This window comes from Bombus pascuorum, chromosome 9 (genome assembly GCF_905332965.1).
Source record: "Bombus pascuorum chromosome 9, iyBomPasc1.1, whole genome shotgun sequence".
Taxonomy (NCBI): Eukaryota; Metazoa; Arthropoda; class Insecta; order Hymenoptera; family Apidae; genus Bombus; species Bombus pascuorum.
The window spans coordinates 10,319,619-10,336,646 of record NC_083496.1 but is presented as its reverse complement, the minus strand read 5'-3'; the positions used below and the strand labels follow the sequence as shown (position 1 = coordinate 10,336,646).

The 17,028-nt window shown below is 35.1% G+C and overlaps 3 protein-coding genes and 1 long non-coding RNA gene across 9 annotated transcripts in view; 2 read left to right on the top strand and 2 right to left on the bottom strand.

The window, feature by feature from the left end:
* Nucleotides 1–3,728, bottom strand: part of LOC132910476 (plexin-A4) — a 441,637-nt gene extending 437,909 nt beyond the window's left edge. Inside the window, exons 1-2 of one of the 3 annotated variants that reach the window (XM_060966206.1) lie at nucleotides 3,407–3,728; nucleotides 1,077–2,062 (exon numbers count right to left, since the gene is read on the bottom strand). The gene's annotated coding sequence lies outside the window, so the exon portion shown is untranslated. The remainder of the gene's footprint in view (nucleotides 1–1,076; nucleotides 2,063–3,406) is intronic. The other 2 variants (XM_060966207.1, XM_060966208.1) reach the window with 2 other exon arrangements.
* LOC132910486 (uncharacterized) lies at nucleotides 2,056–4,341 on the top strand. Of its 2 annotated transcripts, none has more exons than XR_009658782.1 (3): nucleotides 2,056–2,653; nucleotides 2,746–2,818; nucleotides 3,364–4,341. It is a non-coding gene; the product is annotated as an uncharacterized LOC132910486 (long non-coding RNA). The 2 variants fall into 2 exon arrangements; XR_009658783.1 differs by having other exon boundaries at nucleotides 3,360–4,341.
* A 4,927-nt stretch (nucleotides 4,342–9,268) lies between these two features.
* LOC132910673 (putative GTP-binding protein 6) lies at nucleotides 9,269–11,446 on the bottom strand. Of its 2 annotated transcripts, XM_060966528.1 has the most exons (3): nucleotides 11,331–11,446; nucleotides 9,801–10,805; nucleotides 9,269–9,724 (listed from the first exon to the last, which is right to left on the bottom strand). In XM_060966528.1, exons 2-3 carry the CDS (start codon nucleotides 10,785–10,787, stop codon nucleotides 9,284–9,286), a joined length of 1,428 nt encoding a protein of 475 aa, XP_060822511.1. In that variant the 5' UTR covers nucleotides 10,788–10,805; nucleotides 11,331–11,446; the 3' UTR covers nucleotides 9,269–9,283. The 2 variants fall into 2 exon arrangements, with proteins under 2 accessions (XP_060822511.1, XP_060822510.1); XM_060966527.1 differs by having other exon boundaries at nucleotides 9,801–11,389.
* Nucleotides 11,422–16,609, top strand: LOC132910657 (dynamin-binding protein-like). 2 transcript variants are annotated; one of them, XM_060966482.1, is made up of 9 exons: nucleotides 11,422–11,638; nucleotides 11,727–11,904; nucleotides 11,978–12,096; nucleotides 12,199–13,626; nucleotides 13,699–13,848; nucleotides 13,925–14,545; nucleotides 14,631–14,813; nucleotides 14,890–15,495; nucleotides 15,783–16,609. In XM_060966482.1, the coding sequence occupies exons 1-9, from the start codon at nucleotides 11,549–11,551 to the stop codon at nucleotides 15,972–15,974; spliced, it is 3,567 nt and encodes a 1,188-aa protein (XP_060822465.1). In that variant the 5' UTR covers nucleotides 11,422–11,548; the 3' UTR covers nucleotides 15,975–16,609. The 2 variants fall into 2 exon arrangements, with proteins under 2 accessions (XP_060822465.1, XP_060822466.1); XM_060966483.1 differs by lacking the exons at nucleotides 11,422–11,638; nucleotides 11,727–11,904 and having other exon boundaries at nucleotides 12,029–12,096; nucleotides 12,203–13,626.
* Nucleotides 16,610–17,028: the final 419 nt, after the last annotated feature.

Sequence of the window (17,028 nt, the reverse complement as noted above, 5' to 3'; positions counted from 1 at the left end):
AACGAAAACAAAGAGAACAGGGGAGGTATAGACAAAACACTTAAAGAAGAACTATTCTCTGCTCGAGCCTGTTTGTTTCTTACTCCACGCGGACAAGAGAGCAGGCCAGGAAGTGAACGCGGCCTGTTACTAAGCGTACAATGAATCCCGACGCGACATTGTACGTTATCATAATGTTCGGCCGACCTCACAGGACAAAAACCCTATCCTCCCGCTCCCTACCAATCCCAGAATTCATTTCTTTCGCGGGCTCTCAATGCCACGTTTCGTTTCGTTTCGTTTCGTTTTGCAAATATAAATGATTTGCATTCGAAGAATGAGAGATAAAGGCTGGTGAAACGCAGAGAAAAAGGATACAACGACGAAGGTCGTGGTATACAGTATACAGTATCGTTCAAAAGTATCTGAACACTTGTATATTTCTGACAATATGTATTTTAATTAGGAAATTAAATATCGCATAAATGGAGTTCCGGTGATCTTATTATTTATAACCATCATAGATGTATACATTAAATTGATTTTTGTAAATTTAAATGCAATAATAAAAAAATAAATGGCGTTCTTAATAGTCAAACTTTATATATTTTATATTCAGATTCTTTAATTTCTGAATTATAAATCATACGACTATACTTTCGAACTTGTATTCTCTTTCGTATTAAAAATGTGCTTATTTTTAATAATAACGTTTGTTCCGGCTATGCTGTCCACTGTTTTCTTTGCCTGTCTTATGTTATTTTATTGAAAGACACGGAAATTGAAATGTAGCAGTTGTATCAGTAATATTACCTAAATAATTGTGTCGACGCAACATGTGCGCATATATATATATATGAAATAAAATACGTACATAGCAATCGTTCTTTAATAGCTAACTTGAATTTATATTCTATTGATTCAGGAAAAAAAAGGTGGAAAGTGTTACTTCTACTAAATTATTAATGTCTAAATAACTTAAGTTTAAAAAATAAATAATTTGTACAAATCGATAAAAGTTCCCAGATATGTAATTATGAATGGTAGTGTACGCAGAATTTGCGCGAAGGAAAAAGAATTCATGGAATGTGACTCACCTAAACGGCAACGTTGTAACGCCAACGAGAAATTGACTTAACGACGATGAAGTCACAGTTTCGGACGACAGACAGGGGGTAGGGGGGGCAAAATCAGTCTCACACGCCCCCCCAATGTCACTCTGGACCCCCCGTCCTCGATGCTACTCCTTTGCAACGTGCTCCGTTTAGAGCACACACTCTCTCTTGCCACGCACTACCCGACCACTCACAGTCGTCACCAATTTTCTATCCTCTTCCTTTTTAATCCTTTATCCTCTCCGTGATCTTCTTCTCTTTTATTCGCTCTCCTATTCTCCTTCTTCTCACTCGTTCTTTTTCTTCCACACCCTTCTTCCTTTCTTTCGCAAAGGCTTTACCACTTCCTCCTTCGCTGTTCTCCCGACGCTTTAATCGATAGACACTCGCGGGAGTCTGTTAATCGGTTACACCGAGAGCGAGCACTGGTCATCAGGGGTCGAAGAAACGCGCGACAAAGAACGATAACATCGTTCGTGTTCCTCCCGCTATTGAAATACGTTTCCCCCACTCTTGATCGTAGATCACCGGTTGTCACTCTATTTTTTTTTCTTTATCCACCACCGAACGCGACGAACGTAAATATATGTACGCGAGCCCTCGAACGACGTCGTGTATTCCTCTTTCCACACGTTCTATCAGTCCTATCTATCCCTATCTACGTATCTAACTATCTATCCATCTAGCTATCTTGTTCCCTCTCTCTTGCGTACACGGTACTTTCAGACGCGCAGAATCATCGTGCGCGCCTGTTCGATTCCTCCTATATACTTCCGATATGCGTCTTCCACGGGTTTAGGGTTTACGTACGCGGCCAGCAAAGTGATTCGGACGTTGTCTGTTGTGACACCACCATCGATTTCTTCCTCTTTCGGTCGGTACGAAGTGGAAAACTGGTCCGTGTCGATGGGAGAGGTGTCTGTCTGCTCAGTTCCAGCAACGAAGACGTGGCCTATCGTTGTACGTACCTAAAAACCATTTGCGATCGATCAGAGGCTTCCATGCGATATGACGGACGATCGACGAGTCATAAACCGAATCGAAGGAAGCGAGTGCGAGAGAGAAAGATCGCCTAATGTGCCACGAAAACTATGTACCGGGGAGCCAGTATGGCGCCGTCCTTCGTTTATCTCTTTCTCTAACCCCTTTCACTCTTTCACGCACACACGCATACATTCGTCCCTTCTCTTTCATCGCTTTCCATCTCACTTTTCTGCTACGTTCGTAAGTGCCCGTCCGACCCTCTCTCTATACCCCGATCTTCTTCATTCGCCTCTTTTCACTATACACGTATATTCCTTCCCTGTCTCTCTTGTGTTCGTTATGTTCACATGTATGCGCCTCGCCGGTCTCACTCTCACCACCACCTTCTTCCTCACTATTTCGTGTTAACCACGCGCATACACGTTCGACACTTGACTGTCACCGGCGCGCACGGGATCGTTGAATTAGTCGAGGACTAGATTATGTTAAGATTATGACACGATTCCAAATTCCACTGACTATAAAATAATCATCAAGTCACCGACGACAAACAACGAATACACTATTAGAGCAAGGTAATTTCACTGATTCATGCGACATGACATCTCCTCTTTTTACGTATAACCTCAAACGACGAAATAAGAGAAACTATATATATCCAAACTAGATGGAACACCACGAAAGTGACACAAGTCGACTGAAGCGTTGGGGCCAGAGACAGAGGCGGACAAACAGCAAATGTACAATATATATGTATATGTGTGTATGTGTGTGTGTGTAGCTCTCACGACACAAGATACACTGAACACATTCTGATCGACGCGCGCTTACCACTTTTCTCTTCCCCCGTTTCTATCATGTATCGCGTAGCGGTCCCTTCAATAGCCAAAACACGAGACACACTCGAGGGGAAGTCACCGAAAGAGCCACAGCCCACAAACAGCACCACCGTTCATCGTGTCAGGGCGCTCCGTTTCGTCGCCACTACCGGCGTGCATACCCGGTGGTTCTTCACCGCCTCGGCGCTAAAATGGCGATCGAAGTGACAGCTCTCGCCTCCTCCTCGCCGGGTTCGGTCGAGCAGCCGCTCTTTCCACGCATACTACCACGCATCGACTATATTCTACTTATCTTTCTCTCTCTTCTTCGATTCCCACTCGCTAATCTCTTTACATTTACTCTCTTTCTAACCTTTCTTTTTATCAGACACACGCACACTCACCTACACACTCTTACAGCACGCGGCACAACAGAATAAGGCTCTCTTTCAATGTTATCAAGGTAGAATGGAAATCAGCCACGAATCGAGCCGGTTTTTCGATGCGTACCACGCGGAACCGACGACCACACGTAAACGCACCAGACACACCGTGTGGAGATGCTTCTCGATGGCGGCCTCGAATTCTCAGTCCCGGACGACGCCTACACCACCACCACGTACCACCTTAATAGCTGTGCTTTCCCGGACTCACGGGACTCGACTGGGCTCCGCCAGGCCACGATACCCCCGCCGCACTTGCGCCAACCGGCTATTGCTCCTACCCTTCGCGAAGATATACTAACCGTTCCTCGTTCTTACGCCCACCCCCAGCGCAGTTCTATTACCCGTGCAGACTAACTGAACCCCTGCGGAGCTCCCACGCCCGCGAAACAGCCAATGCTGGAGCCTCTCCGCAGGACCGTCTAACCTCGGCCAAGGGCGCCAACCTACCGAATACGTTTTCTGTTTCTTAACCAACATTATGATACACCGGTATAGAAGCAATGTTTTATGGTTATTAATTATTGTTAGAAGTATCGGTAGTAGTAGAATTAAAATTCATTCTTAAGTAATAAAAACTGATCGTCGACAAAGGGTTTTTAACAGTGCAAATAAATATAAAGTAAGTTTTGTTGAATGGAATGAAATTAAAGTAGATAAATATATATAGATTTTCTACTTAAAGGCTTTGCGTAGGATTATTGTAGGTTAAGAAATAAGTAGAATTTATTACGTAGGGTATACATTTGTAAAACGAGGGTCCCAATTCCTCAATATACGGGTCTAGCACTCGCCCCGTTGAATCGTGTTGTGACTGGGTAAACGAACGAAATACTCTAATGGTCTACGTTCGTCTGTTTCCATTTGTTTCTTCGAACCCACGAAACAAAGGACAATCGCGTGATAATATTTTAATCATTGTTTCATTCCGATTTTATAAAATCGCGTCAAACAAAGAGAATTACATATGTATAACATTACACAACTTTAATGACAAGTATAGAGGGAGAAAATAGAAGAGGAACGAGTGTATATGTAAATACGCATCCCTTCATCCAGACCCTTATGAAGAAACGCGCAATAGAGAGAAAGATGAGAAGGGTAAAAACGAGAAGTGTCCATTTTTCGTAATTTTCTATTTAACACATTTTCACAATCATAACCCAAATCACAATGATTGTGATGTTCAAAATTTCTCTATATAATAACGTTAAAATTTGGTATACTTAAAAATCGTTTATTTAACCTAATCATACCTACATAAAAATATGGTTACTTCGAGATATGCCATTCTCGATAAATTCTTGTACACGATTCCGTAACAAGATATAAGCAAATTTTTTGATACTTGTATATTATCAGTGTCTTAAGAAAATACGTCAAATGTTATTACTTTCATGTAAAATCTATCTATAGTTAAAGAGATTTTTATTTATCCCATTTCTTTATAAATATATCTTATGTTATTTCATCAAAATATTCAGATATAGGCGTGGAAAGTGAACAACATTGATCGTTTGACGAAAAAATTCGCGGATTCTTACGCGAGGTTGACCGTTCAAATTTTTCTCCGTCTCTTTGAAGTTACCGGCTCCGCTGTTCGGCTTAGCTGATATCCATTCCGCGAACATCGGTCACGGCACGTAAAGGGGCCCACTTGAGCGTTGATTTCTCATTGCGGGACATTGTTCGACGACTTTAACGATGCAATTAATCCTGGAAGCTTGATCGCTAGAATACTCTGTCGACAGACGAAATGTATGCCTCGTCGAACCGGTGTCGTGCCAGCAGCTTAATTAATCATCATACGATAGAACTTAACGACTTAATCTTAAGGTAAGGTTACGAACTATTTAACACACGAGTGTCGCGTCGTCTGTGTCATGCCATCGAACAGTTGTTAAATATGAGACGACGGGTGTTAAGTTAATATTAACATATTATCAATCCCGCGAATCGACCTCTCTATGTACTATGTACATATTGGCTACCGGGCATCTTTTGTTTAAGACGTATAGTAACATTCTTATTTATATACAATATAGAAAAAAAACATATTTATATTATTATATAGACAAAAATACATATTCACTTCCATGATCGAATAAAAAGATGTAGCGCTGATGAAACGAAAAATATTATTCGTCATGTATTTCTCCTGTTATCCCAAAATTTTAATATCTATAATAATATACATATGTACTTTAAGCTTAATTATTCTGTGCAAAGTTCAACATTGAATTTCAAAACGATGAAATTTAGATGACTCATACAACTCTACCTTACTACATATCTAATTAAAAATGTAGCAGATAAAGTCGTGAGAGTGGCGACAAACGACAGACTTCATTTTTGTTATTTATGCGTATAGCCAAGTTTAATTCGATTTCTCGACCACCGACGGTCGGAGATCAAAGTTCTGTCCGGCCGATTTCGGGCCGTTCAATCGGCGTCGCAAAATATCAAGCCGTGGGAGCTGTAATTGAATCTGTAACAGCAACCGAATCAGCGCGATGTCCAATCATTGCATTATACGAGTCACTCGCCGATCGACATTCGTTAGTCAATCGTTCGTATAATTGTTGGGTTACAGTTGCCCGGTTAAGCTACAGCTTTGTAGTTGAGGTACCAGATAAACGAGTAACGCTAACAGCACGAGGCGGAGTGACACGTTGAGTGAAAGAAATACGATCATTGGCTCGTTAGATAGCGCGGAACAAGACAGAATTGTCCGACAAAATGTATAAAAGGCCTTCCATTTCACTTTATAAATAAACGTGCCTGGAACAATATGCTGAGAAAGACATTGTTATATATAACATGAGAATAAAATTGGTGTCAGTTACAAAATCGGAATTGTCCGTGATATATCATCGACACTTTCGCCTGTCACTTTTCCTGTTTAATCTATTCAGAATCAACATTGCGCTGTGTAACATTTCATTTGTAATTTCTCTCTAGTCAATTTATATTATGGAATTCTGTTCTTAACGTTGCAATTGTGAAAGGAAATTCTAACGATTTACTTGGCTCAGTCACTGTTTCAAATGTATCGTAATTTTTAACTTCTATAAAATATTATAAATAGTAAAATAAAAAATTTACCAAACGTCGATAACCATCAAAACCCTGTTGCATAATAATTTAAATAATGATATTAATGAATTGCCAAGTTCAGAGTTACATATAGATAATTGATCTCTCGTTTACAGCTTGAAACAGAATAATCAAATAAGTTGTAACTTGTAAAATTTACTTGTAAAATTTCTATAAAATATTAAGTTATTTTATCACCAGACTTGTTACTGTTATGCAGAGTTACTAATATCTAATTAATTCCAATAATTTGCTACTTGTCGCTTCTACAATTTCTCTAACGTCGGTTGAACTATGCTATACAACTGAGAGATCCAGTATAAAGAGAAACATCGTAGCAATGAATATCCTACGCCAAATTTACAATGCATCGATTTAGAAACGAAAATGAGCTCCTCGAGACCAAGGATTTACATATGTCATGTATTCGTTTGAAACAACAGCATAAAATTCTCACTAGCCCCATTCTGTTTCATGATCCAGTTAAGATGCGACGGTCTATGCGAATAAGATAGGAATACCAAAGAGACGTTGTTCTCGAAGAATGTAAGAAACGAAGAGTGCAAAACAACGACAGGTAATGATACATGTAACGCGTAGACACGCAAAGATTACGGAGATTAGAGTCGTCCCACAGGTTGGGAGCGGCGAGAATGTAAAGTTGTTGCTTTGTTACCTCGGTAAACAGTAGGAAAGCGGTGGAAATTAGTCGTTCGGCTAAAGCCAGTGGCAGGAGTGGCACCGCGATAATTAGGTTTCACTTGGTTCGCTTTAATAATCCAGACAACATGTAAAGTGCATTGCTGGGATCCTTGCATCCGTGAAAGCATAGCTACTCTGTATGAAAGTGTTTGGTGTGCGTGACCAACGTTAACGTTACCGCGGCCTGGCCACGGTAGGTGACAAATTTTGCAAGGACAGCCGGAATTATTAATGCCTTTTCCGCGGAGAGGTTGAGACGAGGCGCGAAATTAGCAAGCCCGAAAGCGGTACACGGTGCACTACAAGCGAATTCCAATCGAGATAATGAAAATTAACGACGTTAAAGCGACGTCACGCTCGTAATTAATTATCGCGGCCCGTTTGCCCGGTTGTCGATCGGCCTCTCTTGGCACACCGGACCCTTTCCGCAAGGGAAGGGCCATAATCGCGATATCAATCCTTCATTAATTCCCTCGGCGAAGAACGAACGACTTGCATCGAAACTCTTCCACACGACGCCACGATTAATTCCTTAAGACGCTCTCTATATCTATATATGCATGAAACACCGGCTCTATGAATTATACATCACGTCGCCGGCACCCTCGCCGCGAACTTTCTTGCGGCGGATGATCGTTCTTGCACTCGCCAACAAAGATAAGACAAATAAACCCACCTCTTAATAAACGCCACTTCCAAAACTGTTACCCACCGATAGTTTCATCGAAAAAAGAATACTTGAAGCACGCACGAATATTTGACGTTGATTGCTCGATAAATTTTTAAGGATTTATTTTTTGATTGACATACACTGACGTACGTAAGTATTTGCACATCTGGTACAATTCGATAAAAAGAGAAAGACTGGTCTATTTGTTACGTAATAGGCTCTCGCTTAACCGGCCCTTATGCGATTAAAACGTATACTTATTACTATTTATCAGTTGTAAAAAAAGATGCAAATACATGTATAAATGGTTAAAATTCCACATGTATGTATGATTTAAAAAAAGCATTTATTTAGTTGGATAAGAAAGCATGATTAAAGAATGTGTCAATGAATTTTCTGTTGGTCAATTGTTCTCATCAAAAGTTAAAAAATTATCAAAAGTAAATTAAAAAGTTTCATTTGAGAAATATATTTTATATTACGTAAAATAGTTTGAAAATATTCAAATACTTATACATTATGATAGCGTAAGTAATTGCATCCCGTTTAGCTACCGTCTTTGTTAGCTATCAAGAGTCGTACATCAAACTGCAGTTAGCTAGAGTGAGCTGTACGAGTACGTATAACGAACCTCCTTATCTCGTTTACTCTTCGCCGGATTTTCGTATCTCTTTTTTTCTACGAGCCATCCTCCACGCTTGAATTCTACTCTTCGATAACACGAAATTGCGTCCTCTGCAACCCACGCGTCACGTCTGAGACCAATTTATATTAGAATGCGATGCACGATTTTAATGTGTGAACCTTTACATATGAAACCCTTGGAAACATTTCATCCAAGAATCCTATTTTTAAACATTTATTTTAAATGTGTAAAATTAGAATTTCTATTCATCTCCATTCCAAAATGTTTCTATGTTCTGTATAATACTAGACAATTCAGTATACATATACTAATCTTAATTTTCTACCTTCTTTGAAGTCGTAAAAATAAAGTAGATATCTAAGCTTGTTTTTACGTCTGGAGTTGACAGTCGTAAAGATATACGAGTACACACAATAAAGCTTTAATTCAGTTAACGAGCGCAACGAATGCTTTGGTTAAAATTTCGAGTTATGTATCATACATCTGGTATTCAGAAGCACCAACTGTAGAGAAACACGTGTGAAACACGTGTGTGGAATGGCTATCGTAAAAGGGAAAATCGACTTGAAAAAGATGACTTAATCTGGAGAGCTTTGAGGTTGGTAAGTTTCATTTAATTTTTCTAGGAAAAACGAAATATTAGTTTGAATTGTTGGATTATAATTTCTTGCAATAGAAAATAAGACCCTAATAGTATTTTCTACTATTAAATGAAGATGGTGAATAGAATGGAACAAATTGATGAAATAAAACGAATTATATAAGCATTAATCAATATAAATCAATTATATTACAACAAACACATGATAGAGAAATAGATTTAAACAAATTTATTTAGATCGAGTGAGATTGAAAACTCGTTTAAATTTATAAAATATAGGTATTGTCATGAATACATCCATTATTAAATATTGTGGATTATTAGGATCAGGCTCAGCACTCAGAACTGTCGCTTCTTTGTACAACCACGATGCTTCCGTACTTCCATTTCCTACTCTAATACGCCTCTTTATTAAATTAGATGTTTTTGTAATTTCTTTTTCTATTTTCAATCGTAATAGATCGATGCCTGTCAATTTAGTAGCAGAAATGGCAAACGTATCCTCTGGTATAACACTTTCTATAACATCTTTTTTTACTATATCACATTTATTAGCAACGTTAATTATTACTTTATTTTCATCTACCATAGGCTCTATTGTTTTTTGAACATGTTGAATTTGAGCTCTAACATCAGGATGACTCGCATCAAATATATGAATTAATATATCCTACAGAAGATTAAATAAAGTTACATTAAGCTACTAGATTTCAATATAATAAAAAAAAAAATGAGATTGTACATACTGCACTTGTAGCATCTTCTAAAGTTACTATAAATGGCTCTATTAAAATTTCTGGTACATCTTGAATAAATCCAATGGTATCAATATATAATACTTTTAGCATATTTGGAAGTAATCCTCCATGTACTGTTGTATCTAAAGTAGCAAATAATTTATCCTCAGGTTGCAACGAAGCATCATTTGTTAATGCTTTTATCAAAGATGTCTTGCCAGCGTTTGTGTAGCCAATAATAGCAATGCTTGGAAAACCATAATTAACTCTGTGCTGTTTTATCCTTTGTCTATGTTCTTTTAATCTTTGTAGTGCATTTTTTAACTTTTTTTCCCTACTTTGTAGCATATTCTTCATTTTTTCCGTATAGTTTATTCGTCCAATACGATAATTGGTTAAATCCATCATTTTCTGCTTTATGTATGGAAGTTCAGCCAAAGCTACCTGCAATTTTGCCTCTGGCGTCTTTGCATGTTCTCGGAAAATATGAATGACTATAGAATAACGATCATAAATTGGTAAGTGAAGAGCCCTTTGCAACTCAGCAATTTGTACAAATTTCAATGAATTTGTACTAATAAAGATACATGTAACATGTGGACATTTTCCAATATCTTGTTTCAACGTTTCAAGAGCTCCTGGACCTACTAACTTATTTTTATTCAAAGTAAGTAGTGGAACTAGCTTCTCACCAACAACGCTCCAATCATTTAAAGTATTAATGAGTGCTTTTGCCTCGGCTAACTGCAACTGAGGTGTAGTATTTCTTTTCTTATTAATACCCCATTTTATATATGGTTGTATTACAAATACTCTATTTCCACCAGCAGCTGTCCCCAAGCAGTCTTGGGATACCTGTGCATAAGTGTTCTTTTCTTCTTCGTTTTCCTCATATTTAAATGTTATATCAGACACATGTTTACACTGATGAATAACATTTAGAATATTAAATTTTCTTCTTATATTTATTATATATTGTGATTTATTTAAAACCATAACAAGCTTTTTTGAACACTGCATCATTTAATAATTATGTAATATTTGCTCCTTAAATATACACTTAAAAATAAATACTCCAAAAAGCAGTTATACACATACTTTCATAACCTCAAATTTAGCATGTATGTCGATAAAATATTAAATTTAATTTTAAAGAAAAATAACATTACATCTAAATAAGGACTTTTGTTCCTTTACGTTCAATAAGTAGGGGAGAAAACGTATAAAAATAAAGAATACAAACTTTTATTTTTTAAAATAAAATATTTAACCTTATTTAAAATGTAACTCTTGCATCAAACTGTTCGAAAATTGAATATATTGCCGGAGTATATATCACTTTATATTAATTAATATTCGCAAAATAAATATAGATTTTGGTTTTAATTATACTCGTATTTGTATAATTTTGTTCTAAATAAAAGAAAGTATTGCATACACTTTTCAATTAAAATTAATGTTCTACTTCATTTAATACAATGTATATGTTACAAAATTATTAAATTAGCTTTTCAACGTATGTTTGAAATATTTATCAACTTTATAATATCTTGAAATACTTAATTCCTATGTTTCTTTGTGATATATTCAATCGCACGAGTTAAATTTGAGGATCGACGTAAATGAACACATGTTATTGCCACGTGACTAAAGATCTTATCACGACACACTACACTGACAAGGTGTCAATCTCTCCAGAATTGTGAATTGTGACTTTCCAAAATTAAAAGTAGGATTAAATTAAGTTTTACATAAAAATGGAACCAGGAATACTCACGAAAGTTTTATCCGACTTTTTAACGATTGTCGATGGAGAGTTAAGTTTACATAAAGGAGAACATTTCTTGGTATTTTTAAAAATATATGTGTACATAAACATTTATTTATAACCTTATTGTATATAATTACATTCTTCTTTTTGTAAAATTTGAATAGGTATATAGTGTCATAGATAAGCACTGGTGTTATGGAGAATCTCGCGGCAGAACTGGAAAATTTCCTTCAAGTCACTTACATAAAGTAGAAATTCCGTCATTCCAAGATTCTGAGTGTTTGTTTGTATCAATTGCTAGCTTCCCAGGACAACAAGATGGAGATCTATGTTTTTCCGAAGGTAATTTGTGTTTGTACATATATATATTTTTAAATAACGGAACTATTCCAATGCATATGTTTCATAAATATAGGAGAAATTATTATTGGAGTAGAAGATGTTGGATCTGGATGGTACTTAGGTCAAATAAACCCTAAAAAGGGTATTTTTCCACTAACACATGTATGGCAAATTGACACTAAGTTATTGAAGGTATATTATTTGTATAAATTAACTTTTTAATCTAATAATTAAATTGCACTTATTATATAAATAAGAAAACCATTAAAAAACACTAATTTTTATCATTTTCAGAAAGCTTTGGAGAAGAAGATTACAAGAAAAAAAGCTAGAATAAAAACTAATTTAAAAGCGCAGCTTGAGGAAGAACTTGATTTGGTAGAAGGTGAAATAGTCACTGTCACAGAAATTCTAGGTGATGGTTGGTGCTATGGAATAACAAATGATGGCAAAATGGGTATGTTTCCAGAAGGATTTATATCTTATATAAATGACAGCACAGATCAATTAGATATAGCATCTGTTACGGACAATAATTCTTCTATATCTATAAATTGCAATGAAAGTATATATAGAAACGTTGAAGAGACACCTTCTACAAGTTCCTGTGTGGAAGAACCTGCACCAAATTATTATGATTTATTTCCTGAATTCAAACCAACTTCTTCAAGTGTAACAGAAGATATAAAAAATACCAATAATCTGAATAAGTTAGATGTAAATCCATATGCCATAACTCTATACCCTTTTAGTGCTCAATTTCCAAATGAGCTTAATTTTGGAGCAGGAGAAGTGGTACATCTCATTAAACATGTAGATTCAGAATGGTTAGAAGGTACGATAGATAATCAAAAAGGCATTTTTCCTATGTCTTACGTTAACATCATAGTTGATTGTAGCGAAACAAACAATGAACAAAATTTCTGTAATCAAGAAACAAACACTATACAATATGATGAATTAGTGCCTGGAACTGAAGCAAAAGTGGATTACACTTTTAAAGCTCAAATGGATGGAGATTTGACTATTTTTGAAGCTGATACAGTTAAAGTAATTAATATGGTAAATTCAGATTGGGTTAACGTTGAAGATCACTTTGGTAAAGTTGGTTTATGTCCAAGAGGTTACTTAAGTCCATTGCCTATAGAATCATCAGATGTTAGTATTTTGGAAGATTTTGTAATAATACGACACGATGACGCAATTTCTGAAAGAACAAAGGAAGAAAAATCAAAAAGACTTTCAGAACCTCATAGACCAGCACCACCTGTACCCGCACCGGGTAGTACTCCGCTACAGAAGGGCGTAACAGAGAATAATTCAATTCTAGATAATACGAATCACCAAATCAACATTACTGATAATGATAATTTAGAAATTAAACAGAAAAGGGCAGACCAAAGACAGAATGTTATATCGGAATTAGTTCTCACCGAAAAGGAATATGTTCGCGACTTAAGGATGACATATGAAACATTTAACTTACATAATCCAAGTCAACTTGAATCTTTGGGAATAGATGTGACCACTTTATTCGGAAATCTTTTTGACGTAATTCAAGTTGCAGAAGAATTATTAGAATTGATACTAAGAGCAATGAAAGGGTGTGATGAAGAATTACAAACTATTGGTCCTTGTTTTACAAGAATGGCTGAAAAACTGAAAGGCGTCTATGTAAAGTATTGCGGAAATCATGAAGCTGCATTATTTTTATTAAAGAAGGTTATTATATTAAAATCACTTTTTTTTACCTTTTATATGTTAAGTATTTTATAGATTATTATATGATTTCAGTATGAGAATAATGAGGAAATAATGAAAATATTCAACAAGGGAATTGAAACATTACGCTATCAAGTAGCTTGCTTTGATATGAGTTCTATTCTTATAAAACCAGTACAACGAATATTGAAGTATCCCCTTATATTATATGAGTTAGTAAAGGTAAGTCATGCTAATACTTATATATGTATTGCCAGTGTATTATACGCTTCCTTAAAATTAGGCAACTATTTTATAGTGTACTGATGACAACCATCCAGATAAATCTACAGTTGAGGAAGCATGGAAGACTATGACTGCTGTTGCCAGTCATATTAACGAATATAAACGTAGAAAAGACTTAGTATCAAAATATTTGGGTAATGGCAACACATTAATAAGAAAAATGGCTAAACTTAATATGCATTCTGTGGCAAAAATGTCTACCCGATTAAGTACACGATTTTCTGCTAGTTTAGGATTAACAAATGTTGCTATTGACCCAGAATTTGAAGAACTTGTGAAACAATTTAGATCTGTCGAAAAATGTGTCTTACATTTAGCTAAAGATGCTGAACAGTGCCTTACATATTTAAGCGATGAAGCTATTTCTGGAGAAATGATATCAGATTTCTTAATTCAATACTATCAAGGAACACCTAATGTTGAAGCAATGAGACTTAGAGACATAAGGTCCTCAATTTGGTCACAATTCGTACAAGAATTGAAGACATGTTTGAAAAATAGAGTTAGTGCACCAGTTAATTGTTTAGCAACCTTATTAGAGGGACCTGCTGTGTTAATAACAAAGACACATGACAAATTACTTGATTATGATGCTGCTATTTCTAAGAGTGAAAAATATAAAGAATCAAGAATTGTGAGGTTCTATTGTATTTAGTTATTTCTTTAAATAACGCGATTAAACTGTATAGACACATCACGACATTTTATTTTTTATATAGGCACAAGATGAATTATCAACAGCAAAAAGTAATTATGAAGCTTTAACACATCAACTAGTGGAAGAATTGCCAATTGTGATTGATGCTGGAACAAAAGTATTAGTTGACTGTGTTAGTGCTTTTGCACAAGCTAGAAAACTTTTATGTGGAAAAATTACCAAAAGATATTTGTCTCTTTGCGAGGTATTTCAAATAAAACAATCGATATGTACGATTATGTAAAGATTAAAAATTTAATCATATTTATTTATATGTGTAGACCTCAACTCAATTATCACGTTCGGACATTTTGGAGTCATTTTTAGTTAATCATAATTTATTGTGGAACCAAATAACTCGTTTTGCATTTGCTGGATTAAATTCACGGATAGAAGAAACTCAATCCACATGGTGCCCACAAGGGGAAAGACAAAGAATCGCATTAAGAAAGAAATACTCTAGTGATAAATTATATGTTGTTACAGAAAATGTAATAAGCACTTCCTCTTTGGATATGGGTGCAGCATATGGAACATTAGTTGCAGTGATTAAGAAGCAAGATCCTATGGGTGATGCCACTAGATGGTTTGTAGATAACGGTGTTGCTCAAGGATTTTTACCTTCAAAAAGTTTGCAACTTCAACCAGTACCACAAGCTGAATTACCCAATGAAGTTACTACTTCAGATAGATACAGTAATACATCTGTATCTTCTAATCTAATTTGCATGGATTCTCCTGAAAAAGAAATCAAAACTACATCCCAATCACATTTGAAAGAATTGTTAGACCTTAATATTAATGAAGACATAAAGAAAGAGAATCACTATTATGGCAACATTGAACAAATTCCTAGAGTTCAACAATATCAAAATTTAAACTATGAGGTAAGTAATATTAACACATTTAAGTTTTTTCATACGCGCCTTTCCCAATAACATATTATTCCAGTTTCCGTTAAATTACATTTTTATAAATTAAAATTGCAAACATAAATGGCGTAAATCACCGGTGGGTCACGTCGCCTGATGGTAAAAAAAGATATGATTCAGTGGTGACGTACGCTGCAAGATAGAAGTGCAGATTGTGATCCAACGGTGGGTCACGCCGATCTGAACGTGTTAAATATATCAAGGAAAATTTTTTTGTTAAACTAAATTACACTATTTTCCAGTTTTATTATGCAGAATATGATTTTTCTACAAAGATACCTGGAACATTACCTGTCGTTAAAGGACAAGCATTGAGACTCGTGAGACCTCATGATGAGAAAGGAAATGATGAATGGTGGCTTATGGAGGATCGTTACGGTAACAAAGGTTACGTACCTAAGAACTATTTACGGGATCCACCCGCGGAAAAATAATAAACTCGCAAATAAAATATCAGTTCAGTATGTTCATGTATTAAATTGTTGATATTATTGTTCCAATGCACATATATAGTTTCATTTATTATAAAATTTTAATTAGGTCATTGAATAAGGATTATATTAAATATTAGGTTTTGCTCGAGATATTATTTTTAATTTAATATTAATACATATCATTGACGTATATTTTAATTTTATAGAAAAGTATTATAATGTTACTTGCTTCTAATAATAGTACTTATGCTTACATGCTTTACGCTTAAACGTACTTCCTCAGTATTTATTAATACATACATATGTGTGTGAAATATAATTGAAAGATGTATATTATAACTTTACTTATAATAATACATTACTTCTGTGATACTATAAATCTGTGTCACTTTAAATAATCTTAAAATTTTATTGTTTTATTTACAAATATATATAACTTGTCTATATATTATATACATTTGAAATATCTATATATTATATGTATATGTTATACACATTTTTAATCAACTTTATAAAACATCAATACTGTTTTGCATTTTATATAAAAATATGTACATATATATTTAATATTATATATTATCTTTATTGTTCCATATTTATCAAATTATAAATATATTAATAAAATTCTTGTGTCAGTATTAGTCCATCTAAATAATTTATTAACCACAAATCAATAATACACATCAAATAATACACAAATGAATAAAAAAGGTAGATTTCTCTGCTTGAGTCTCACCATCCAAATTGAGGATACTTGCAATATGTATTTTATGTTACCAAAGAAACCATTAATATGACCCATATTTTCATCAATAGTTAATAATTTGCATTTTGAAGTAGGATCAGCTGAAATTACTTTATAATATTTTCCCATAATCAAAATGAAGAGTATGGCAAATAAGGCATGTAGAAACGATCCGTTTTATAAATAATTACCGATAAATCAATGGTATCGATAGGAGGCACAGGAGGAAGAAGCGCAACAAAGTAAAAGAAACTGAAGATATAAAATAAATTGCATACTTGAGTACAAACTAAATATTGATATTATTGT